Source organism: Hypanus sabinus, chromosome 3 (genome assembly GCF_030144855.1).
Source record: "Hypanus sabinus isolate sHypSab1 chromosome 3, sHypSab1.hap1, whole genome shotgun sequence".
In the NCBI taxonomy this organism is placed as follows: Eukaryota; Metazoa; Chordata; class Chondrichthyes; order Myliobatiformes; family Dasyatidae; genus Hypanus; species Hypanus sabinus.
This window is the reverse complement of record NC_082708.1, coordinates 130083922-130110904: the sequence shown is the minus strand read 5'-3', so window position 1 is coordinate 130110904 and position 26983 is coordinate 130083922. Positions and strand designations below refer to the sequence as shown.

The window sequence follows — 26983 nt, the reverse complement described above, 5'->3', positions numbered from 1 at the left end:
TGGTAAAGGCTTTTAATTGCAGGTATTGTAGTGATGTGCTACACACAGCGCTGAAATAACAACACGCAGTCGTTAAGTCGTTTCGAGACTAGTTTATTCAATCCCTAGCGCCAGAAATGACGTCAGAGGTGCATTACCAAAGTCACTCCCCGTGCGTTGGCTATTTGTGAGCCGGTTCACCTGCGCAGAAAGTGGGTCGCCACATAACCCCCCCCCCCCCCCCCCCCAGAACCGGGATACAACCCCCAATGTCCACAGTCTGGATCAGCCTCTGTTCGGAAGGTCTGCCTCTGCGCCGCGGTGCCTGAACCTCGACCGGCTGCGCCAAGTCCACATGGGCTGGTTTGAGTTGGTCCACTGTGAAAACCTCCTCGTTCCCCCCCAATGTCCAGAACGTATGTGGACCCGTTGTTGCTGATCACCTTGAACGGCCCCTCGTACGGCCACTGTAGTGGTGGCCAGTGTCCGCCCCTTCATACAAACACAAACTTAGAGTTCTGCAGGTCTTTGGGTACATGGGTTGGGGTCCTTCCGTGCTGTGAAGTTGGTACGGGGGCCGGGTTGTCGAGCCTTTCGCATAGCCTGTCCAGGACAGCTGTGGGTTCGTCCTCTTGCCCCCTTGGGGCTGGTATGAACTCACCATACACCAACTTGGCCGACGAGGCGTGCAGATCCTCTTTGGGCACTGTGCGAATTCCAAGCAGGACCCAGAGAAGCTCGTCCACCCAGTCAGGTCCTCTCAGGCAGGCCATGACAGCCGACTTCAAGTGACGGTGGAAGCATTCCACTAGTCCGTTCGACTGTGGGTGGTAGACAGTAGTGTGGTGTAGCTGCGTTCCCACAGGCTGGCCACAGTTGACCAAAGGCTGGAGGTGAACTGGGTGCCTCTGTTGGAGGTAATGCGGGCCGGTACCCGAAGCATGCTACCCAGGTTGTGATCAGTGCTCAGGCGCAGGAATTGGCAGATGTGTTGGTGAGCGGGACTGCCTCTGGCCACCTCGTGAACCGGTCTACCATAGTTAGGAGGTACCACGCTCCTCGGGACACTGGTAGGGGGCCCACGATATCCACATGAATGTGGTCGAACCTCCGGTGGGTGGGTTCGTACTGCTGCGGCGGGGCTTTAGTGTGCCGCTGCACTTTGGCTGTTCGGCACTGCGCGCACGTTCTGGCCCATTCACTGACCTGCTTGCGAAGTCCGTGCCACGCGAACTTGCTGGAGACCAGCCGGACGGTTGTCCTGATAGATGGGTGCGCCAAACCGTGTATGGAGTGGAAAACTTGCCGCCTCCAGGCTGCTGGGACGATGGGGCGAGGTTGGCCGGTAGCCATGTCGCACAGGAGGGTCCTCTCACCTGGGCCTACGAGAAAGTCCTGCAGCTGCAAATCCGTGACTGCGGTCCTGTAGCTGGGCATCTTGTCGTCTGCCTGCTGCGCCTCAGTCAGTGCTGTATAGTCCACCCTCAGGGACAGGGCCTGGACAGCTGGTCTGGAGAGTGCGTCCGCCACGACGTTGTCCTTTCCTGAGACATGCTGGATGTCCGTCGTGTACTCGGAGATGTAGGACAGATATCGCTGCTAGCGAGCTGACCAGGGATCGGACACCCTCGTGAACGCAAAGGTCAACGGTTTGTGGTCGTGAACGCGGTGAACAGCCTGCCTTCTAAGAAGTACCTGAAATGCCGGATTGCCAGATACAGTGCCAACAGCTCCCAGTTGAAAGCACTGTACTTGAGTTCGGGTGGTCGTAGGTGCTTGCTGAAGGATGCCAGGGGTTGCCAGCGCCCCTCGATGAGCTGCTCCAGCACCCTACCGACTGCTGTGTCGGATGCTTCCACCATGAGGGCGGTCGGAACATTTGTTCTGGGGTGCACCAGCATCGTGGCATCTGCCAATGCTTCCTTGGCTTTAACGAAAGTGGCCGCTGCCTCCTCATCCCAAGTAATGTCCTTGCCTTTACCCAACATCAGGCACATGATAACGGGCTGCTGAGGGGAGGAAACAGTGGTAGAAGTTCACCATACCTACGAACTCCTGCAGGCCTTTGACCGTGTTGAGCTGGGCAAAGTGGTGGATCGCGTCTACCTTGGTGGGCAGAGGTGTTGCCCCGTCTTTGGTAATCCTGTGGCCCATGAAGTCGATAGTATCGAGACCAAACTGGCATTTGGCCGGGTTGATCGTGAGGCTGAAATCACTCAGGCGGGAGTAGAGCTGGCAGAGGTGGGACAGATGCTCCTGACGACTACTGCTGGCTATAAGGATGTCGTCCAAGTAGATGAACGATAAGTCCAGGTCGCATCCCACCACATTCATTAGCCGCTGGAACGTCTGTGCGGCATTCTTCAGGCCGAATGGCATTCGGAGGAACTCGAACAGGCCGAACAGGGTGATGAGTGCTGTTTTGGGGATGTCTTCAGGGTGCACCGGGATTTGATGGTATCCCCGGACGAGGTCTACTTTGGAAAAGATTCTTGCCCCATGCAGGATTGCTGCAAAGTCCTGTATGTGCAGCACAGGGTTGTGGTCTGGAGTTGTAGCCTTGTTCAGTCTGTGTTAGTTGCCACATGGTCTCCAACCCCCAGCTGCTTTGGGCACCATGTGCAGGGGGGAGGCCCATGGGCTGTCGGACCTCCGTACGATCCCCAATTTCTCCATCCTCCTGAACTCCTCCTTCACCAGGCAGAGCTTTTCCAGGGGGAGCCTTCATGCACGGGCGTGGAGGGGTCGTCCCTGGGTCGGGATGTGGTGCTGTACCCCGTGTCTGGGCATGGCTGCCGTGAACTGCGGTGCCAGAATCAATGGGAAATACGCCAGGATTCAGATGAATTCGTTGTCCGACAGCGTGATGGAGTCCAGGTGTGGGGCTGGCAACTTGGCTTCACCCAGGGAGAACGTCTGGAAAGTCTCAGCATGTACCAGTCTTTTCCCTTGCAAGTCGACCAGCAGGCTGTGAGCTTGCAAGAAGTCCGACCCCAGGAGTGGTTGGGCCTCCGCGGCCAGTGTGGAGTCCCACGTGAACCGGCTGGCGCCAAACTGCAGCTGCACTGTGCAGGTGCCGTAGGTCCGTATCGTGCTGCTGTTTGCGGCCCTCAGGGTGGGTCCTGGCTTCCTGTTTCAGGTGTCGTACCCCGTCAGGGGCAAGACGCTGATTTCCACTCCGGTGTTGACCAAGAAGCGGCGTCCCGACTGTTTGCCCCAGACGTACAAGAGGCTGTCCTGGTGGCCAGCTGCCATAGTCATTAGCGGCAGTTGGCCCTGGCCCTTGCAGGGCGTGTGACAATGGCGGGCTTTTGTGCCCCACTGCTGGTGGTAGAAACACCTCCGTTCACTGTCCTCCTCACTCCTGCCTCTGTGTTGTGTGCGCCCCCCCTGCTGGGCCTGGTCTGGTCTGTTGTTGGGCACGTGGCCTGGTAATCTGACCGACGGACGCCACACTCTCCCTCTTGGCTTTCCACTGCACGTCTGCCCTGGCCGCCACCTTCCGGGGGTCGCTGAAATCTGCGTCGGCCAGCAGCAGATGTATGTCCTGAGGCAGTTGGTCTAGGAATGCTTGCTCGAACATGAGGCAGGGCTTGTGTCCGTCCGTCAGGGCAGCATCTCGTTCATCAATGCTGACGGCAGTCTGTCTCCCAAACCGTCCAGTTGAAGCAGGCGGGCACCCTGTTCATGCTGTGAGAGGCCAAAGGACTCAATGAGCAGCGCCTTGAATGCTTCATATTTGCCTTCTTCCGGGGGCGACTGTATGAAATCCGCAACCTGGGCGTCCGTCTCCTGGTCAAGGGCGCTCACCACGTGGTAGTAAAGCGTGGAATCAGAAGATATCTGCCGAATCTGGAAATGGGCTTCTGTTTGGCTAAACCATACGCGTGGTCGCAGCATCCAGAAAATCGGCTGTTTCAGCGAAACTGCGTGAACAGATGAAGAGTCGGTCATCTTTGGTCCAAATGCTGTTTGGACCGTTGAGGTCACCAATGTAGCGATGTGCTACACACAGCGCTGAAATAACGACACGCAGTCGGTAAGTCATTTCGAGACTAGTCTATTCAAACTTTGCGGTGCTGGCATTTAATCCCTAGCGCCCGCCCTCTCCGGGCGGAAATGATGTCAGAGGTGCATTACCAAAGTCTCTCCCCGCGCGCTGGCTATTTGTGAGCTGGTTCGCTTGCGCAGAAAGTGGGTTGTCGCAGTATGTGCTTATATTTGAATTGTGGATTTTGAAGACAAAAATGCATGTAACTAACATGGTAATGTTAGGAAAATTTGTTTGACTTTAGCATGATCTTGAATCCATGTGTTTTATACAACCTGATTGTCCTGTTAATATTTTTCCTTGTGTAACTATCATGACACCTATCTCTCCTTATGAACAATCTCTTTGCAACTCTTGAGTTATTATTCTCCAATAATTGATCTTCTGAGATAGTACTCCACATCTGGTTTCAATGTTGTAGATAATTTTTGAAACAGAATTTCTTCATGAAACTTGCAATACAAGTTCTCAACAGATTATAGAAATACACTGGATGCCAATTAACTGGGCCACATCAGGACCACTACATTTTTGCTCAGTTAAGCAGCTGCCCCAATGAACTGAAGTTTAGCGGATATGATTTTAAAAATAAAGACAAACCACCATTTAACTGAGTAACAAATTGCGTATTTAAAAATATTGAACAAATTAGAACATTATCAATATGACTACAGTACTATAAAACTATAGTTTCTGATAGTTATTTATACTGCTGTGTTTTATTGACTGTAAATTAACAAAATCAGCATAAATAACTAGTGCTGATAATGGACTGCCTTCATACGATGCATTCTATGATTACATCCTCTAAATCTTCATTTTTAATTGTAACCTTCTAGATTGATTACTGATACTGTTGGATCTCTCTTACTTTCTGATCCTTGGGGTTCTTCTGGGAGGCAGGAATGACTAACAGTCTTAGTTCTAATGATAGTTTACAAACAAACATACAAATACTAAGCAAACTAAATAAAGAGCTGAGGAACATTGCTCAGATGAGTGATTGTGAAGGTAAAAGGACTAAAGATGGTGCCTCTGAAAAATCCATCACTTTTATAGATAAGAAATTCCTTAGATAGGAATAAACTAGTTGGTAGGCTACATAATTAAAACAATTACATCACATGGGGAGGGGAAAAAGCGAAATGATAGGAGAAGACTGGAGGGGGTGGTGGGGTGAAGCTGAGAGCCAGAAAGGTGATTGGCAAAAGGGATACAGAGCTAGAAAAGGGAAAGGATCATGGGACGGGAGGCCTAGGGAGAAAGAAAAGGGGAGGGGAGCACCAGAGGGAGATGGAGAACAGGCAGAGTGATGGGCAGAGAGAGAAAGAAAAAAAGGGGAGGGGGCTAAGGGGTGTGGCCTTTTATATATTGTTGATACCCAACGCAGACTGGGAGACTGTTTAGCTGAACACCTATGCTCTGTCCGCTGCTGTCAAGATGAAGCCATACTCGGGTTGGAGGAACAACACCTTGTATACCAGCTGGGTAGCCTCCTACCTGATGACATGAAAATTGACTTCTCTAACTTCCGTTAATGCCCCTTCTCTCCTTGTTACCCCATCCCTGATATATTTCGTTCTTTTTCCCCCTCCCCTTTTTTTCTTTCTCTCTCTGCCCATCACTCTGCCTGTTCTCCATCTCCCTCTGGTGCTCCCCTTCCCCTTTCTTTCCCTTTAGGCCTCCCGTCCCATGATCCTTTCCGTTTTCTAGCTCTGTATCCTTTTTGCCAATCATCTTTCTGGCTCTCAGCTTCACCCCACCCCGTCCAGTCTTCTCCTATCATTTTGCTTTTCCCCCTCCCCCTCCTACTTTCAAATCTCTCAGTACCTTTCCTTTCAGTTAGTCCTGACGAAGGGTCTCGGCTCGAAACATCGACAGTGCTTCTCCCTATAGATGCTGCCTGGCCTGCTGTGTTCCACCAGAATTTTGTATGTGTTGATTGAATTTCCACATCTGCAGATTTCCTCGTGTTTGCATCTTCAAATTCTTTGTAGTTTCTAACTTGTTGAAGTAGTGACTTTCTTACTCCCCATTATGCTGCTGGTGTTTAGGGCACCAATGAAGGTCTTCCATTTCTAGCGGTGTTCAGGAATTCCATCATTGTGTCATTAGCTTCCTCTTGGTTTTTACTACTGTCAGCCATTCAAGTCCCTGGTAGAGACTCAGAAATACCGTCACACTCAGTTGTAGAAGGGTTCTATATTGCTGTTATGTTTTACCGGTCAGGGTTGTTAGCCGTGAGCTGAACCCCTGAACCTGGAGGACCAATTCACTCTTAGTCTGACCTCTACCCTTTGATCTGTTTGACATGGATGACCCTACCAAGAACCAAAGCATAGCTCTCTGGGTCATTGAGACATGCAAAACTCCAAATCATGACATGGTTATGGTCCTCTTGGAGGTAAAGTAGTGAAATCATTTCTTTTTCACCCCTGGCTGTTTCTGGCATTTCCAAGTCTGAATGCTTGTAACCTTAGTGAGCAAAATATTCCTGAATTGTCTTACTATTTTACTTATCACTAACTATCAGTGACAAAGATCACTGTTGTTTAAACAGAAACACCAGCAAATGATATTTAAAAACTGTTGTAAGCATGGTGTTTAATGACCACACAAGTGAACATGACAAGGTGCCACACATGAGGCTGCTTACCAAGTTAAGAGCCCATGGTGTTACAGGAAAGTTAGTAACATGGTTAGAGCATTGGCATCGCATGGGAATAAAAGCGTCCTTTTCTGGTTGGCTGCCAGTGACTAGTGGTGTTCCACAGGAGTCGGTGTTGGGAGCACCTCTTTTTATGCTGTATATAAATGATTTAGCTGATGGAATTAGATGGCTTTGTTGTCAGGTTTGCAGATGATATGAAGATTGGTGGAGGGTCAGGAAGTGTTGATGAGACAGGTAGGATGCAGAAGGACTTAGATTAGGAGAATGGACAATGAAATACAATGTTGGAAAATGCATGGTCAAGCACTTTGGTAGTAGAAATAAATGTGTGGACTATTTTCTAAATAGGGAGAAAATCCAAGAATCTGAGATGCAGAGGGACTTGGGAGTCCTTGCGCAGAACACCCTGAAGGTTAACTTGCAGCTCGAGTCAGTGGTGAGGGTGCAAATGCCATGTTAGCATTCATTTCAAGAGGTCTAGAATACAAGAGCAAGGATGTGATGCTGAGGCTTTATAAGGCATTGGTGAGGCCTCACCTTGAGTATTGTGAACAGTTTTGGGCCCCTCATCTTAGAAAAAATGTGCTGGCATTGGAGAGGGTCCAGAAGAGGTTCACAAGGATGATTCCAGGAATGAAAGGGTTATCTTACAAGGAATGTTTGATGGGTCTGTTCTGACTGGAATTCAGAAGGATGAGGGCAGGATCTCATTGAAACCTTTTGAATGTTGAAAGGCCTAGACAGAGTAGACGTGGAAAGGATGTTTCCCATGGTGGGAGAGTCTAGGACAAGAGGGCACAGCCTCAGGATAGAGGCCCTTTCAAAAAGAGATGAGGAGAAATTTCTTTAGCCAAAGGGTATTGAATTTGTGGAATTTGTTGCCACATGCAGCTGTGGAGGCCAGGTCATTGGGTGTATTTAAGGCAGAGATTGATAGGTTCTTGATTGGATATTGCATCAGAGGTTATCGGAAAAGGCTGGGAACTGGGGTTGAGGAGGAGAGGGAAAAAAAGGATCAGCCATGATTGAATGGCGGAGCAGACTCGATGGGCCAGATGGCCTAATTCTACTCCTATGACTTATGGTCTGATGGACATACCAGTTAGAAACTTCGGCAACAGTCTCCTGTCCCAAGTGAATGGCATAGTGTCCTAAATAAACAAAGGGAATTTCTGCTATTTTCTCAGTTTTTTTTATTCTTTAAGTTGTTTTGAATATGTAGCTGCCCCAATTACCTGGAATCCACTGTAGTAGAAAATAATAATATCCATATTGTGAAGGTTTTATGAGTATGATTAGTCAGTTTCTTCCCAGTTTCTTAAAAGATTTATCTGCAGGTTTGACTGGAAAAGCTTTTTCACCCAGAGAGTGGTGGATATGTGGAATGCTCCGCCCCAGAAGGCAGTGGAGGTCAAGTCTCTGGATGCTTTCAAGGGAAAGTTAGATAGAGCTCTTATAGATAGCGGGGTCAAGGGATATGGGGAGAGTGCAAGAACGGGGTACTGATTGTGTATGATCAGCCATGATCACAGTGAATGGCAGTGCTGGCTAGAAGGGCCGAATGGCCTACTCCTGCACCTACTGTCTATTGATCCCAACACTAAAAACTGCAATTCTTCAACCTTCCCACTGCAGATCATTATTATAATGCCTTTTTACCATCAACTTCAATCCATGAGCTTGTGAAAAGCTTGGGAAAACTTGAAACTCATCATTTTCATGAAGATGGCATAAAGTAATTCCTGAAATGAGGAAGTTTAAATTTCTCGGTACAAGAAACAGGTTTAACTGCTTTTATAATCTAACTGCAGATTACTAAAGTGATATTATTTTGCTGACATTCAGAATAGAAAATGCACGAGGTTACATATTATTCAGTTCAAGTCTGAAAGTATATTGCTCCAGTGGGCCACTCTGTAATACAACAGTGTTTATGAGCCTGTGCCTGAGTGCATGAAATGGGGACATGCATTTTGTCATTGGAGTGCAATGATGGCAGTGATAGGCTCTGTAAAAGATCAGGACTCTGTTGCTTGCATGAGGGTCTAGATCTTCCACCTAACTAGGGAATTAATGGCTGGTAAATTTTGGGTTATTAGTATATGGAAGAGCTGGAATTTGTTACAAATGTCTCAACAGGTATCTATTTTGAAGTCCCAATTTATTTTATAGTTGTATGAAGTTGACTTACATTTGTGTCAGTGTTTTGAACAGCTGTTTAACATTATTGAACAACTTGTAATACTCCCTGCCCAACGGAGGAATAATTGCTTCTAGGAAAATTTTATAAAAAGCTCAAATTGTAGTGTGCCTGCTTTGATTCTCGGGTCATTAAATTATCATTTGTGCTCCAATAAAACGCAGAGGTAGGCATTTTTACTGTATTCAAAAAGTGGACCTTAGCAAAAGGGGTTTGAGCTTCCAGAATTCCAAGTTACTCTGGGGATTCGTTGTTCACAGACCTTTCAGCTTTTACTCCCACTTTAATGGTTAATATTTCAAGTTGTCCCTGTATTTGAATATTCTAAAGATATATGTTAAGTTGCGGAGTAGCACATAAGGATATTTTTGTTAATTAATCATAATTGTCTACAAGCCACAGGTGGTTATCCTTTTGATTTTGTTTTGTGAAGCACAACAATGAAAATTGAACTGCAGCAAAATGGTTCTCTTCAATATAGGTATAAAATTAACATGAAAATAAGGAGCTTGTAGTTAATGTGTAAAATGTTATTGGAAATATGAATTTTTAATAATTAATAATCATAAATATTTGAGCAATATAAATTCCCAGGCTGATGGACTGATACCATGATGTAGTCTCCTCTGAACCCGAGAAACCAAGATCAGATTGGGTGACCATTTTGCAGAGCACTTTGGTCTGTAAGGATAACTCTGAGCTTCCACATACCTGTCACATTAGTTCTCTACCCCTTTCCCACCTTGACCTCTCTGTGTTCAGCTTCCTACCCTGCTCCAAAGCTCTTCAATGTGAGCATCAGGTCTGGTTACGTTGAAGCCCTCCCAGTTTAATATTGACTTTAATAGTTTCAGGTAACTAAGTTTCTTTCTGCTGACATGATTATACCTTCCTCTTTCAGTTAATATTTTTGCTTTTCCTTTTCTTTTTCTAAATGCTGATGTTTAAAGTCATTGATATCATGACACTGTCAGTCTTCACCCTACACAAACATTCTGTTTTCTCTGTCTTCCCTTGACTGAAACAACGCTCTTGTTTTTTCACTTTTCCCACTGTAATGAAGGATTATTTTCCTGAAATGATTCTTTTTTCATCTACAATTTAATATATTTGAAAAAAATTATTCACTTCCTGTTTTTGTTTTGGATTTCAAATATCTGCAGTTTTATGCTCCAATTCATGAAATCGTGACCGTTTCCTCCTGATGATTTTAATTTGCCTCAATGCTGCAAAGTTTTCTATGTTTATTTTTCTCATAAATTTGATTTCTGGAAACATGTGGTTTGCCAAGGGGATCAGTTTTAAAAAGGTGGAGTAGCTTAAAAGGTCAGTACAACATCATGGGCCAAAGGGCCTGTACTATGCAGTAGTGTTCAATGTTCTATATATACACGCTCACAGTGGATTCCGGTTAATTGGGCCATTTGTTAATCATGGCAGCCGCTTATTAGGGACGACCTTTAAAGAACAAAAACTAGTCGAGAAAATAGCTAGGATTCCCTTAATTTATTTGGGACATTATGCTGCTTAATTGTGACAGGAAATACTCCCTGCTGAAGTTTCTAACTATCGTCAGTTGCATGCACTTGTGTAGCCATTAGACACTACACTGTTTAAAGCTAATAGTTTTTAAAGTTTTTAATTGCATGTGCTCGTGTTCAAAAAGCAGTGATTCTTGGTGAGAAATAAGCAGTAAGACAATTAGGAACTGTTTTGCTCACTGCGGTTTCAAGAATTCAGGCTTGGAAATACCAGGAACAGTCAGGAGTAAAAATGAAGCTATTTCACTACTTCAAGTTAGGAGCTGTGGAGAATTTGAAGGTATCGTCAGTCATCTTGAATGTTACACTGAAAATGAAGCTTTGGAGGTTGCAGTCGTTGAAAGCGGTATGAAGGTAGTCCATTACTTGCACTAAGTGTCTGCGTTAAATTTGTTCATTTATAGTCAAACAAAAGGACACATGAGCATACACTCAATGAATTCCTCTGTTGCAAACTACTAAAGACTACAGTTTTATAGTACTGAGTAGTATTGAGAATGTTCTAATTTGTTCTGTATTTCATTTAAATACATAATTTGTTACTCAGTTAAATGGTTGTTTGTATTTTTATACATTTTTAACTATTTTCATAAAATCGGCTAATTAGGGTCGATTTTAGCGATTGGGCTAAAATGTACTGGTCCCAAGTAATTAACTGGAATCCACTGTATTATCCGTACTGTGTATTCTTAATATTAAATTTGCTATAGTACTGTTCAAAGGTTTTAGGCACTCTAGCTATATATACATATACATGCCTAAGACATATATATATATATGTGTGTGTGTGTGTGTGTATGGATATGTACATATGTTTTACTGCTGATCTTCATTTTGCTTTTAAAATAAAATTGTATTCTTTTCATTTGTTTGGGAAATCTGAAAAAAAATTTTATGTTCTGGGTCCAAAAAGACAAGGTAGATTTTGGCCTGATTTGCTTAAACTTTCATATTATTTTATACTTTCCTAATAAAATTGTGTAACCAGTACTTTTTATAGCATTAGCTAATAGTCAATGGAATTAACTTTCATTGGAAGAGCTGGATTATAGTAATAGTGTTCATTAACTTTATAGATTTTCTATATTTGTAGTCACACCATAATGTATTTGCATTAGTCAGTACAATAAAGTAGATGTCAGTTATATGCTCCAAATAGTTCTATAACTGTTAGTACACTTCTCTGTGTTGGAGGCGAAATGGTATACAGAAACACATTGGAGCAGTACTTCTGGATGTTTGATGGAACTTGATCTGTTTATACATGGATAAAAAGCAAATAGTGTTTGATGAAAATATTAAGTATAGTTTAATGGTAACTATATTGTGAGGGAACTAAAACGGATTTCATACACTTCGAGTGAATACGTATCAGAATACGATAAGGGCCAAGATTTGAGTAGCTATATTTTAATGTGGGAATTACAGTTATTTTGTTTCATTTACCACATTAGTGATAGAAGATCAGTCTTACTAAATACATACACATCTTTTGGAATCATCACAGATTCTAAGCATCTGGATACTCAAAAACAGGCTAGTAATTGATGAAGTAAGATTTCTGTTTCTGTGTAACTATATATCTAATGCTGTACATTTGAAAATTAAATGAAGTAATGTTTTTTTTAAGGAAATGTGGCTGTGGTACGATCATATGTTGCTGGTGCAACATCACTTCAAGAAAGGAACAGTGCAATGGCTAATATAAGTGCTTGTCAAGCTCTGGGATTTATACTAGGACCAGGTAAAAAAAAATTACATTGCTGACAATATTTATGTTTGAATGCATTTTTGTGTTTCTTGGGTGTGAGTTTTTATTTCAGTTATCTTTTTTTTTAGCCAATCTGTTGAATTGTTAACTTTAAACCAATTCATTGTGAGGTTGATTGCCCCTCTGCTAATTGGAAATAGAAGTATTAAAGAGCCATTTAGTTCTTATTGCCACAGGAAATGGAATAAATGGATTTAATCTGCTATGATAAATCCATTTCATGTTCTGGGTGATTAAAAATGATTGTTGAAAAACTATCAATTCCCACATTACAGTTTTAAAAAAAACACAAAATCACACCTAAGATCTGGGTGAAAGCCAAAGAAACTGATGGGTTTGAGTGTGCAGGTCACAGATTGATAATGTTATTAATAATATTGAAAAATATTAATAATAGTTAATAATGCTAATAGGGTTGTATATGCCGTGATACCCAGATTTTGTATGGCCCACATGTTACTTCATAAGCATGGGCTTTCTAAAAACCAAAGTCCTTTCTCTTCATGGTTAAGAGTGTGCGCCAGGTTTACGGGGAAAACATGACCCAGAAGAAAAGGGAATGGAGGGGAATAGGGAAGAATCATTATTCATTTCTTGTTGGGAGAGGACCATGTTTTGGCTGATAGATGCAAAGGAGAAGGAAAGCTTGCAACAGATATAAAAAGGTTGAAGTGGGAAAGGGGGGGGGGGGGGGAAGGGTATCTTGTCGGTCTACCAGAGGGGAAACACTTTGACTTATTTTGCAACAGAGAATTTTGGAGGAACTCAGCAAATCAAACAGCATCTATGGAGGGGAATAAACAGATACATTTTCGAGTTGAGACTCTTTTGAGGTTGTTAATTTCCCTTCATAGATGCTTGCTGAGCTCCTTCAGCATTTTGTGTGTGTGCGTGCGTGCGTGCTGCTCAGGATTTCCAGCATCTGCAGAATCTCTTGTGTTTATCACCAATTTCCCTTCTGGATTTTCCCTCTCTTCTTTTGAAGGTGGAACATCTTTTACCATGCTTTAGGCAATGTATTTTTTCAGGAAAAAGTTGCCATAATTACGTTTCCCTTTGCTCTGTAAATATATTGTTTCTGAATAAGTTGTATAATATGACTGTTTGACTCCAATGACTTAACCCACCAAAGGTGATGCGTTCTTATTTATAGGCATAATTGCACCAGTGCAGTCAAGTGCTATAATTATTAATGTTTATAATGTCCACACACACACACTCTAGGCAGAGGAGTGTCTGTACATAAGGTGAAGTAGTGGTGGAGTTAGCGGGTGATCAGCGTGCTGCTTGGGGAAAGTAACTGTTTTTGAGTCTAGTAGTCCTGATGTGGATGCAGTGTAGCCTCCTCCCTGATTGGAGTGGGGCAAACAGGCCACAGCCTGAATGCAGGATGCTTTATGATATTGCTGACCTTTTTCTGGCACCTTTCTATATATACGGCCTTGATGGCAGGTAGGCTGGTATTGTAATGCATTGGGCAGTTTAGATTACCTGTTGTGAATCTTCCTGTCCGCTGCAGTGCGGTTTCCATACCATGCAGTGATGCAGCAGGTCAGGAAGCTCTCTACAGCACATCTGTAGAATGACGTGAGGATAGATATGCATAATACAGCTCTCTTCAGCTTCCTCAGAAAGTAGAGATGTTGGTGAGGTTTCATCATTGTGTAGGATGTGTCCTGGGACAACGAGAGGTTGTACATTGAAACGACCCGCAGATTCCACTGCTGTGCCGCTGATATAAAAAGAGGTGTGAATAATGCAAGTTCTTCTAAAGTTGATAACCATCTCCTTTGTCTTGTTGACTTTGAGGAAGAGATTATTTGCCTGGCACCAGGCTCAAGCTCTTCCACTCCCATTCTGCAGGCCACCTCACCATTATTGATGATGAGCCCCACCACAGTCGCGTCATTGGCAAACCTGACAATGTGACACTCAGGTGTTTGGTCATGCAGTCGTGTGAGCAGAGTGTACAACAATGGACTCAGCACACAGACTGGGGACACCCATGAGGAGGATGATGGGGAGGGAGGAGCAGTTGTGCATCCTAACTATCTGAGGTCCATTGGTTAGGAAGTCCAACTCCCAGCTGCACAGTGGTGTACTTGCACCAAGGCATAGGAACTTGTTCACCAAGGTCCGTGGGGCAATGCTGTTAAATGCTGAACTGAAATCTAGAAACAGCTTTCTGACGTTAGTGTCCTTGTTTTCTAGGTGTGTCAGGGCCAGGTGCATTACAGATGCAATGGCATCTCTCCTAGAGCAGTTCTGTTGGTGAACTTCCAGGGTGGAAGGAGTGGAGTTTTTGATATGTGTCATTACCAGCCATTCAAAGCACTTCATGATATCACTGAAAGGTTGTTGTTTAGTTCTGAAGCTGTGGAGTTCCTTGGCAGAGGGGTGATGGTGGCTGGTTTGAAGCACATGGGGACAGCAGGCTAGATGAGTGAAGTGTTGGAAGTTTCCATGAAGACATCAGTGAGCTGGTGCACACATTCCAAGAGTACTTGGCCTGGGATGTTGTTCCTGGATCGGCAGCCTTATGGAGGTTGACTCTTTAGCAGAGTCCTTCTCAGATCTGCTGCTGTTATAGACAGTGACTACTACCTGGGACAGGTGGAGGTTTCGTGGATGGTGTTACATGCCTTGAAGTATGCATTGAAGTTATTTAGCGTGTCAGGGAGGGAGGCAGTTGGTGCTTTTTTACTTTGCATGGTCAGTAATGCCTTGATGCCCAGCCACATACACCAGGGATCATTATCAGACCCACGTTCTTGATGTTTTTGTGCACAGGCAGGCTTAGCCCTCTTGATGCTTAAGATGAGGTTTCTGCTGGCTGAGAGCTGATCTGTGTCCAGACTTGAAGGCAGAATACAGATGAGCATACAGCAAATGAATTAGGAGCATGAGTACAGCTCTAGCTCTCTCAAGTCTGCTTCATCATTTATTATCAGGGCTGATCTGATTGTAAACTCCGCTCTGCTTCCCATCTACAGATAGTAATCTTTTATCCTCTCTTGCTTAACAAGTTTCTATCTTCCACTGCCTTAAATTATTAAAAGTCATTGCTTCCGCTATCGTTCAAGGAAGACAAATTTGAAAGACCTGCAGCCCTTTGAGAGAGAAAAAAAATTGCATCCTTTAATTGGATAACCTTCGTAATTTTTAAATAGTGACTCCTATTTCTGGGTACTCTGATGAAAAAGCTAATCTGCTCTCTATCCACCCTGTCAAGACTCCTCAGAATCTGACATGTTTCACTAAAATCCTTTTTCACTCTTCTAATCTCCAGCAGATACAGATTTACTTTGTGTAATATTTCATCATAAAACCACTGGCCCAATCCAGTTATTAGTCTCATAATGACAAAAAAAAATTTGCAGAAAAGTAAGAGCAACTAACCCAAATGAAACCAAGAGTGAATAAAAATTTTAAAAGGCAGTGCCCTCAAAAGGTGGCATTGATCATTCAGGCTCCCATCAACCAGGATATGCTATAAGACATAGGAGCAGAATTAGGGCATTCAACCCATCGAGTCTGCTCCATCATTCCATCATGGCTGATCCCAGATCCCAGATCCCACTCAGCCCCATACATCTGCCTTCTCGCCATATCCTTTGATGCCCTGACCAATCAGGAAGCCATCAACTTCCACCTTAAATATACCCACGGTCTTGGCCTCCACCGCAGACTGTGGCAGAGCATTTCACTGACATACTACTCTCTGGCTAAAAATAATCTCCTTACCTCTGTTCTAAAGGGTTGTCGCCTCAATTTTGAGGCTGTGCCCTCTAGTTCTAGATACTGCCATATAGGGAACATCCTCTCCACATCCATCCTATCTATTACTTTAAAGATTCAGTAGGTTTCAATGAGATCCCCTCCGTATTCTTCTAAATTCTAGTGAGTGCAGGCCCAAAGCTGCCAAATGCTCTTCTTGTTAACCCCTTCATTCCTAGAATCATCCTCATGCACCTCCTCTGGACTCTCTCAAATAACAACACATCCTTTCTGAGATTATGGGGCTCAAAACTGTTGACAATACTTCAAGTGCGGCTTGACTAGTATCTTATAAAGGCTCAGCATTATCTTCTTGCTTTTATATTCTATCCACGTTGAAGTAAATGCTAACATTGCATTTGTCTTCTTTACCACAGACTCAACCTGTAAATTAACCTTCTGGGAATCTTGCATGAGGACTCCTAAATCCCTCTGCACCTCTAATGTTTGAACCTTTTCCCCATTTAGATAATAGTCTGCACTATTGTTCCTTTTAACAAAATGCATTATCATGCATTTCCCAGCTCTGTATTCCATCTGCCACTTTTTTGCCCATTCTTTCAATTTGTATGTCCTGCTGCAATTGCATTGCTTCCTCAGCACTACCTACATCTCAACCTATCTTTGTATCATCTGCAAACTTTGCCACAAAGGTATCAATTCCATTATTTAAATCATTGATAAACAATGTAAAAAGTAGTGGTTCCAATACTGACCCCTGACTAGTCAATGGCAGCCAACCAGAAAAGGCCCCTTTTATTCCCACTCGCTGCCTCCTGCTTGTCAGCCGTTCCGCTATCCATGCCAGTCTCTTTCCTGTAATGCCATAGGATTTTATCATTGCTACCATCAAGGGGCGGATACAGGAGCCTGAAGACCCACACTCAACATTTCAGGAACATCTTCAAAGTTCAAAGTAAATTTATTATCAAAGTACATGTATGCCACCATATACAACCCTGAGACTCATTTTCTTGTGGGAGTACTCAACAAATCTATAATAGAATAATAACCGTGATAGAATCAGTGAAAAACTGCACCAACTTGGGCATTCAACTAGTATGCAAAAGACAACAAACTGCAAATACAGAAAGAAAGAAACGACTATAATAATAATTATAAATAAACAATAAATATTGAGAACATGAGATGAAGAGTCCTTGAAAGTGAGGTTCCTGATGATGAATGGAGCTTTACTGCAACATCATTTAGTATAAATGTGCTTAGTGTTGGGGAGGGCTTTATCTGTGATGTACTAGGCCATATCCGCTACTTTTTGTAGGATTTTCAGTTCAAGAGCGTTGGTGTTTCCATACCAGGCTGTGATGCAGACATCAATATACTCTCCACTATACAGCTATAGAAGTTTATCAAAGTTTTAGAAGATGTGGCTTAGCAAGCTCCTAAGGAAGTAGAGGCACTGCCATGCTTTCTTCATAAATGCACTTAACGTGCAGGGCCCAGGATGGGTTCTCTGAAATGATAACACCAAAGAATTTAAAGTTGCTGGCCCTCTCCACCTCTGATGCTCTGATGAGGACTGGCTTATGGACCTCTGGTTTCCTCCTCCTGAAGTCAATAATCAGCTCCTTGGTCTTGCTGACATTGAATAAGAGTTTGTTGTTATGGCACCAGTCAGACAGATTTTCAGTCTCCCTCCTATATGTTGATTCATTACCGCCTCTTATTTGGCCAATGGAAGTGGTGGTGTCAGCAAAACTTGAACATGGCGTTGGTGTTGTGCTTAGCCACACAGTCATAAATATAAAGTGAGTAGAGCAGTGGGCTAAGCACACATCCTTGTGGTGAACCTGTGCTGATGGAGTTTCTGGAGGAGATGTTGAAATACTAAAACAATGTAATTATTTAATAGTTGTGATACATTGCTTTTGCTACCCGTGGTTAAATCCAATGTTCCCTCTAATTTGCAATGACCAGCGTGTGCAAAAATCTTGTGCTGTGCAATTTTTTGCCCAGTGATAACAAAATGTGTGCACTGAATAATTTCTTTAATAAAAACAGTATAAATAAGCCTGTTACAAAATCTTCAGACAAATCATCACAAGCTCCATGTTGTCAACACCGTCCGCACCAGAAACTGGAAGAGCAACTGTGATTATATACGATCCTGAAATATACTTAACATGCCAAGGAAGTAGAGAGAGACAACCTTTTGTGCGCAGTTTAAATTTCTTTGTACACTAGTTACAAAAGATGTGAGCATGTCCACACATTAGAGCAAACATTGATTCTATCCATTCCGTACTCCCCTATTCAAATCTCAATATATTTTAAATTGTTTTAATTGATGTGTGTGTTTTATTCATCAATTTTGTTCTATACTTATTATTTAGTTTTAAAGTTTTTTGCAAAGCACATACCCTCTAAACTAGGCGATATCCTAATAAACTTTGTCTACCCTGTCCAAAGCCTCCACATCCTTCCCGTAAAGGGCCAAACAGAGTTGCATGCTGTGCTCACTGTTCAACGTAAACTTGTTATAAAAGTGCAGGTACTGTATGTCACCATATACAACCCTGAGTTTCTTTTTCTTGTGGGCATACACAGTAAGCATAGAATATAGACATCTACAGCACATTACAGGCACTTCAGCCCACAATGTTGTGCTGACTACTGCATAGCCCACTATTTTTCTAAGCTCCATGTGCATCTCTAAGAATCTCTTAAGATCCTATTGTATCCCCCTCCACCACCATTGCTGGCACCATACACCCACCACTCTCCATGTGGAAAAACTTACTCCAGATATCCTCTCTGTACCTACTTCCATGCATCTTAAAACTATGCTCCCTTGTGTTAGCCATTTCAGCCCTGGGAGAAAGCCTCTGGATACCCACACACTCAATGCCTCTCATTATTTTATACATCTCTATCAAGTCACCTCTCATCCTCTATCCAAGGAGAAAAAGCCAAGTTCTCTCAACCTATTTTCATAAGGCACGGTCTCCAATCCAGGCAACATCTTTGTAAGTTTCCTCGGCACTCTTTCTATAGTATCCACATCCTTCCTGTAGTGAGGTGACCAGAACCAAATACAGTACTCCCAAGTGGGGTTCAACCTAGGTCTTTCTTGTATAACTGTAACATTACCTCATGGCTCTTGAACTCAATCCCACGGCTGATGAAGGCCAACACACCATATGCCGCCTTAACAACACTGTCAACCTGCACAGTAGCTTTGAGTGTCCTATGGACACGGACTCCAAGATCTCTGCCAAAAGTCTTACCATTATATTATATTCTGCCATCAAAATTGACCTTCTAAAATGAACCACTTCACACTTAACTGGTTTGAACTCCATCACCACTTCTCAGCCCAGTTCTGCATCCTGTTGATGTCCCACTGAAACTGCTGACATCCCTCCAGACTAGCAAAAAATCCCCAACCTTTGTGTTATCAGTAAACTTACTAACTCACTCTTCTACTTCTCCACCCAGGTCATTTATAAAAATCACAAATGGAGGGGTCCCTGCAGAACACCACTGGTCACCAACCTCCATGCAGAATACGAACCATCTTCAACCACCCTTTGCCCTCTGGGCAAGCCAATTCTGTATCCACAAAGCAAGGTCTCCTTGGATCCAGTGCTTCTTACTTTCTGAATAAGCCTTGCATGGAGAACCTTCTCAAATGCCTTACTGAAATCCATACACACTACATTCACAGCTCTGCCTTCATCAATGTGTTTTGTAAATCCAAGAAATACAATAAGATCATTGAAAGACTGCACCCAACGTGATGGACACATGGCCAGTGTGCAAGTGACAAGAAAAAGTGTGCAATCACAAAATTAAGCAAATAAATAAATCGAGCAAGAAATATTGAGACTATGAGATGAAGAGTCCTTCAGAGAGAGTTCATAGGTTGTGGGAACTGCTCAGTGATGGGGTAAGTGAAGTTATCCCCATTGGTTCAAGAGCCTGATGTTTAAGGGTTAAAACTTCATGAACCTGGTGGTTTGGGACTTGTACCTCCTGTACCTCCTTCCTGATGGCAGCAGTGAGAAGAGAGAATGGCCTGGGTGGTGGGGGTCCTCGATATAGGATGCTACTTTCCTGCAAAGGTGCTCTGTGTGGATTCACATATGTTTATTATCAAAGAATGTATAACTTGTACAACCTTGAGATTTGCTTGCTCACAGGTAGCCACAACCAAAGAACCCAAAATAACCCAATTTTAAAAAAGAATAAAAAATATAACAGACCAACACTCAATGTTAAAAAAAAAACACAAATTATGCGAACAATTGAAGTGAAGAACAACAATCTGAATCAAAATTGAGTCCTCAGTTCCAAACCCTGGAGCAGCCCTGAGTAGGACCAAAGCCTTGCTAATCAGTTCTTCATATTAGCGGGTATGAAGCACAGCAGCCCGGGCAGTCTTCATAGACTCAGCACCATGAAGATGACCATTGCAGAGAACAAGTGAAATTGGTTCTTATCACCAAGTCTGTTTGGGCTGGTGTTTAAATTATCCCAACAATGGAACAGCGAAAGGCACCGTGCTGAGAGAGGCGTGAACATCATGGAGAGCGAGTGAAATTGGCTCTTACCTCTGATCTGGGCTGGCATTTAACAGTGAATTGTACCTCACACTAGAACCTAGACCACACTGCCCAGCAACTCGCTCTGAGCCCAGATTCCGTTGCCCAATCCAAAACGGTTCTCAAGCTCTTCAAATGAGCTCAGCAGCCAGAGCAATCTAACCTTGCACCCGGGCCTGTTGAACGAGCATTGTAACTTCTTTTGGCACCCATTGTAATCCAGCTTCACTCCCGGGCCAGCCCTATGGGCATTGGAATTCCCAACTGCAACAAATCTGCAACTAACTACCTTGGCTCATCCTCCAAATTCGTCTTGCCATTGCCTATCTCTTCACTGTTTGTGACAATAATATAATTTACCAGAGAAAAGCTATATTTAGGGATGCTTTTAGTCTGATTTCCTATCTTTACAACTACCAGAAGCTGTTGCACACGTTTAGCCAGTAGCACCATCTTAACCGGAACTGCTCAGCGATGGGCAGTGCTTTACCCGTGATGTAGGATTTTCCATTCAAGAGCATTAGTATTTCCATACCAGGTTGTGATGCATCCAGTCAATATGCTCTCCACCACAGATGTATAGAAGTTTGTCGAAGTTTTAGATGTCATGTTGAATCTTCACAAATTCCTAAGGAAGTAGAGACACTGCCATGCCGCCTTTGTTATTGCACTAACATGCTGGGCCTAGGACAGGTTCTCTACAGTTATATCACCAAGGAAGGAATTATTATGATGGATGACAGAAAACTAGGTGCAAGTAATAGAATTACTGTATATGGAATAGTTGGGACAGTCAGTAGACATTTGGCCCAGCTGGTAGTTCCTAATATTTTTTTGCCAAATGAACTTGCTTCTGTCTATATCTTCTGGTTCTACCGATAAATCTGTGTATCTGCTGCTTCTTTACATACACCTACTCTAATTGCTGTTTCTGTTCCATGCTGAAGCAGGCCCTGCATTTTTAGTTCCTTTGAGAATTGTTAGTAGTTATATTTCTCACTCCTTATTTTAGATTGACCATGAGGAACACTGTGTATCATTCAGAGAGTTAAAGACTTGTGTTTGATTTGATTCTGTAAGAAGAGAGCTGTAGCTGTTTAGTTTTTGCTGGTAGTTTTAACCTCTCAGTTGTGATACTAATAAATTTCTTGTATTCGATTATCTCTGGATCCAGTTTGTAATATGAAGACAATAGTTTGTTCAGTACTCAGTATATTCTAACCAAACTGTTAAATGTTTGACATAACGATCTGTTTTTCAGTTTCTGGATCTAAATGCTCAATTTGTACTTGTGTTGCTATATTTAATACTTGGGAATACATATCCCAATGGATCCCTTATTAGCCCTGGTTCATTTAGAATTTAATTTTCCAAAGAATATTTTGCTTCCTTAATCTTCCTACAAAAATGCAACACTGCACATTTGAGTATAAAGAAATTCATTTATATTTACATGTCTTCAAGATAATTACTTTTGCTTGGATTTTGAAGCAGTCTTCCTCAGCTTTATTATAGAAACATAGAAAACCTACAGCACAATACAGGTCCTTCGGCCCACTAAGTTTTTCAGCTGTGCAGCTGCTTTGAGCGTATTATAACTGTGAAGTCTGAAATTAGACTTTCTAAGTCATTACAGTGGAAAACCAGTTTATGCTTCTGGAGAATTACTTACTACTTCCACCAATCTGAATAAATACCTTTAATATTTTCTCTACATTATAGTTTGTAGTCAGTTTGCTATCCATTTTACTACTTAGATCCCAGCTCTGCATGCTAAGACTATATTTTTGAAGAATTGGTTCATTAAAGGTCATTTGAATGTCAAAGGAAGCAAAATCTTTTGCATTACCCTTATCTATTGTAGCCTTGCTTTGCCTACATATTTTCAGAAAAGATTCCATTTTTCCTACCACTGATGTTAAGTTAACATTTCTAAAATGTTTTGTTTAGAGGAATGATATGATCTGGATTTTAAAAGAATTCTATTTTCCTTACTGTAAAATAAGAAAGGGTGTATGGTGATAAATGATTAAGAATGGAGTATGGGAGCAAACTTAGAATGATTCAGGGTACATGTTTTGGAGAAGTAAAACCACAGGAACAAGTCTTCAAGCTGGCTGACTCTGTGATGACCATCAAGCACCCATTTAACTATTCCTACACTAACCCCAGTTTATTCTCCGCAGATTCCACCAACTCCCCGTACAGGCCCTTTATCTAAGCATGCAGATCCATTGTTGGGACTGTAATTAAAATGTTAGGTGTTTATTTAAAATTGGATTGACATGAACAGGAGGCACCAATAGATGGCTAGATGAACAGGAGAGTAATTGGTGGAGTTAAATTCAGAGAAGTGCAAGAGGACATCCAAGATCAGAATCAGAATCAGACTTTAATCGCCAAGTACCTGTGCACATACAAGGAATTTACTTCCGGCAGATGTTGTCTCTCTGCTCATAACAATAATAATGATAAATATAAATGAAAATATAGATTATACATACAAGTAGTGCAAGTAATAGTTAGCCAACAGTTAACCGGCAGTTAACTGTTCAGGAAAGTGACAGCAGTAGGGAAAAAACTTCTCCAGTGTCTATTAGTCTTAGTCTGGAGGGATCTGAAGCACCTACCAGACGGAAGCAGTTCAAACAGTCGGTGTGCAGGATGGAAGGAGTCCTTTATGATGTTACCCGCCCTCTTCTTCAACCTGGAAGAGTACGGGTCCACAATAGAGGGCAGGGAGGCTCCAATGATGCGCTCGGCAGTCCTCACTGTGCGCTGTAGTCTGGTTCTATCCTGCTTGGTGGCGGCTCCAAACCACACAGTGATGGAGGTGCACAGGACAGACTCAATGACTGCAGTGTAGAACTGCAGCAGCAATTCCTGAGGCAGACCATATTTCCTCAAGAGCAGTATATAGTAGACAACTCAGTATTATACAATGGAGTGATGTAGATGTGCAAGAACTTACTGCCCATTATGCTGTTGGCATTTAGGGCAGCAACGAAGGTCCTCCCCCTCTGGTGCTGGTCAGGCCTTCCTCTTGGTTTTCAGTACTCAGTCATGTAAATCCTGGGTAGAGACTCAGGAATACCGTCACACTCAAATATAGAAGAAAACTTCATTGCTGTTTCCATAACAATTTTGTTTTCCTAGTCAGGGTTGTTAGTCCTGAACCTGGAGGGTCTGGTCTCTACTGTTTGACATGGGTGACCCCACCAAGAGTCAAAGTACAAGGTCCTGACTCCAGCCATCATAGCTCTCTGGGTCATTGATGCACACCAAGCCTCCAAACCTGACAACAAGGTTGTGGCCCTCTTGGAGGAGATTTGCATGTTTAGTGTTCTGAAGTGTGTTTTAAAAAAAATATTTTTCAGCTTTGCAGACTGCCATGATAAGCATTGGGCAGACGGGGGTCTCTTGGAAGGTGATTGACCTTGAGTTGAACATGTACACTGCACCAGCTTTTCTGGGAGCTTTCCTAGGAATTGTAAACATCATTTTTATTATTGCAGTATTCAGGTAAGTTATAATAAATACTTCAGAAAATGGTAAAATTAATTTAAATATCACCATTGCTTGTAGAATTTAAAACAAAACATTTTCTGTACCTGATGTTGAAATTTCTTATTGGGTTTTGTTGAGAGTGGTATTGAACCAACCTTGTTTCTAACAGATTTCTGAGGAATTTTCTTTGAGTGATATTTAGCACCTATATTACTCAATTCTGTTTTAGTTGTATCAACCCTGTTCCCAATGGAAATTAACCACTAGCATGGTAATATCAACAAGCTGCTAATCTCACTTGCAAGTGTGTTTACTTTAAGAAATAGAAATGTCAATATTAGCTGTCATATATGCTTTTACTCTGCAGCTGATAGCAAAAACTTAATTCCAATGGATCTTACTTGCTGTAGCAAATCTTACTATGTAATGGATCTTAGTGCACTACAGTTGGGCAGGAAAAGGAAGCAAATCAGCACTTTGCTCTTGATCGTTCTCCTGCAGTTTTGCCACAGCTGAGCTTAGCTCATAAGTAGTGGCTATATGATCAGACTTTCTGATGGTGTCCCAATTAAACTGCCTGATAGCACTCAATAGACAAACCATTGCAGATACTGGAGATCTAAAGTGAAAATAAAATATGGTGGAAATATTCAGAGGTTAGGCAGCATCTGTGGAGAGTGAAAAAGTTAACAGTTTGGGGTGATGACCTTTTATCAAAACTAGGAAAATTTAGAAATCAGTTATGTTTAAAATTGGAGAGAAGTGGGAGCAATGGAGACAACAGAAGGAATGTCTCTGGTTTAAGATGGCACTGGTGAAGCACAGTGACGACTTGCTGGTAGAAAACAAAGCAATAAATTAGTGCATTGATCTCACTTTTCCTCAGATACGATCACTGCAATCAATAACTTGTAACTTCACTTTCAGAGTTGAGCTGTTGAACTGCCTGTATGACCTGACATTTTTGTGGTGTGTACTGAAGTCTCAGAGTTACAGGGTGGTTGCCACATGGTGGGTATGAGGCAAATTGAGGCAGTACGGTCCGGGCCTGCGAGTGGGGAATGTGCCAGTGATTGGTCATTGCTGGAATGCACTTGGAGGCATTTCAATGTGGCAAAACCAAGGCGAGGCAGAGTCAAGGTGGTGGGGACCATGCGCAAGTCTGAGAGCAAGGAACGACCTGATATTTGACTGATTTAAGCACCAGGACAGATAGAAAAGGTCAGGATGTCAGGGCCAGAGATAAGGGACAGGCTGGTGTTTAGCTGGCTGCACGCGGGCTTTACTCGTCTCTGTGCTGAACTGAGGCGGTGGATTGTAACTAACGGGCTCCTGAGTTGACTGCAGTGATGACTGCCTTTGTGGCTGTGGTCTCACTTTTCGTGAACTTCAGTTCTGAGTGTTATTTGCTTACTTTTATGGCTGGCAATCTTTGGTTTATTTCCTACACATTGGATGTTTGACAGTTTTAAAAATGGGTTCTGTTGGGTTCTTTGTTTCAAGGCTACCTGTAGGGAGGTGAATTTCAAGACTGTCTATAATATACATTGGTAATAAATGTACTTTGAAAAGATATAGACCAAGAGTTAATGACTGAATGGTGCAACTGATGGTGATGCTGCCTGAGATGAATAGTCTCCATCATTCCTTTTCTATTGGTCTTTACCTTATCACATACATTCCCTTTGTTCTTGCAGCTTGAAACATTTACTTTCCAACTTTTCCAGTTTCTGATGAAAGATCATTGAACTAAATAGTTAACTACTAAAATTGCAGATGCTGGAAATGTAAAATAGAAACAGAAAATGCAGGAAACATTCAATAGATCAGGCTGTATCCATGGAAAAAGGGAGCAGAATTAATGTTTCAGGCCAAAGACCCTTCATCATCTTAATTTATGTTTCTTTAATTTGTCTTTTGTCTATCATTCAAATATAATCTGCATTAAATGTATTATTTTCCACAGGGAACACCATGTTGATGAGTTGAGTGGAGCAAAATGTATAAATGGCAACATCCAAGGTAACTCATTTAAATCTTTTTGAGAATTCTACAGAATTCAGGTTTTAGTGAATAGATGTTGCTCTAACAGAGTCATGCTTTGCGTTTTACAGGAACTTCGGAGATGCGTGAAAATTCTGATGGGGATATTGATCTGGTCGCAGTTGTAACGTGCAACATCCTGTTTTTCATCATTTTCTTTGCATTTGCCATTTTTGAAACGTAAATAATTTCCTGAATTTTTTTTGCCGCATTGCGCTTTCTTGCTAAATTGACTGTTGATTATCCCATAGTTCATTTAATAATTAATCGCTGTGGTGCCAAATTAGTTATTCAGAGGACTTCATCTTTGAAACTGCTAAATTTTGACAATGATATTAAACCAAGTGTAATCCACAGTTGGACTGTTTGTCCATAGCTAAGTTAACCATGGTAAGTGGGGAGCAGGAGCAGTCAGTGTATATGTATTAGTTATGATCAACAAACCTTCATCACTTTCTCAGTTGAAACCACCGTCCTTTGTCTCATTCAATCTCTTGGTCTTCACTCTAGTGCAGGTATTCCTTTTATTCTTTCCACCCCTCCTCCTCTTCAACGGCTTAAAAACATTTGATTTCTATTTTTTTTCTGATTGTGATGAAAGGTCACTGATAAGAAAGGAACTCTGTTTCTGTTTCTCTCGAACAATGCTTCTTGTCTTGCTGAGCACTTTCAGTACTTGCTGTTTTAGTTTCAGATTTTCAATGATCTCCTGTTATTTTGCTTTTCAGTTACCTCTTGTTTCCTGTCACTGAGCCAACTTTGGATCCAGTTTGCCACTCTGCTTAAACTCCCTATGCTGCCTTTTTTTTCGACTAGCCCTCTGTGTGACTCCATCAAAAGCCTTGCCAAAGTCCATATAGGCTGACTCAAATGCTCTC

General features: G+C 42.6%; 1 protein-coding gene across 3 annotated transcripts in view; it reads left to right on the top strand.

Moving 5' to 3' along the window:
- The window catches only part of mfsd8 (major facilitator superfamily domain containing 8), a 66920-nt gene that overhangs the window by 28454 nt on the left and 11483 nt on the right, over nt 1-26983 (top strand). For all 3 annotated transcript variants that reach the window (XM_059965107.1, XM_059965108.1, XM_059965109.1), the window contains 4 exons: nt 12073-12186; nt 23933-24077; nt 26029-26084; nt 26177-26285. In XM_059965107.1, coding sequence (XP_059821090.1) covers nt 12073-12186; nt 23933-24077; nt 26029-26084; nt 26177-26285 — 424 coding nt within the window. The remainder of the gene's footprint in view (nt 1-12072; nt 12187-23932; nt 24078-26028; nt 26085-26176; nt 26286-26983) is intronic.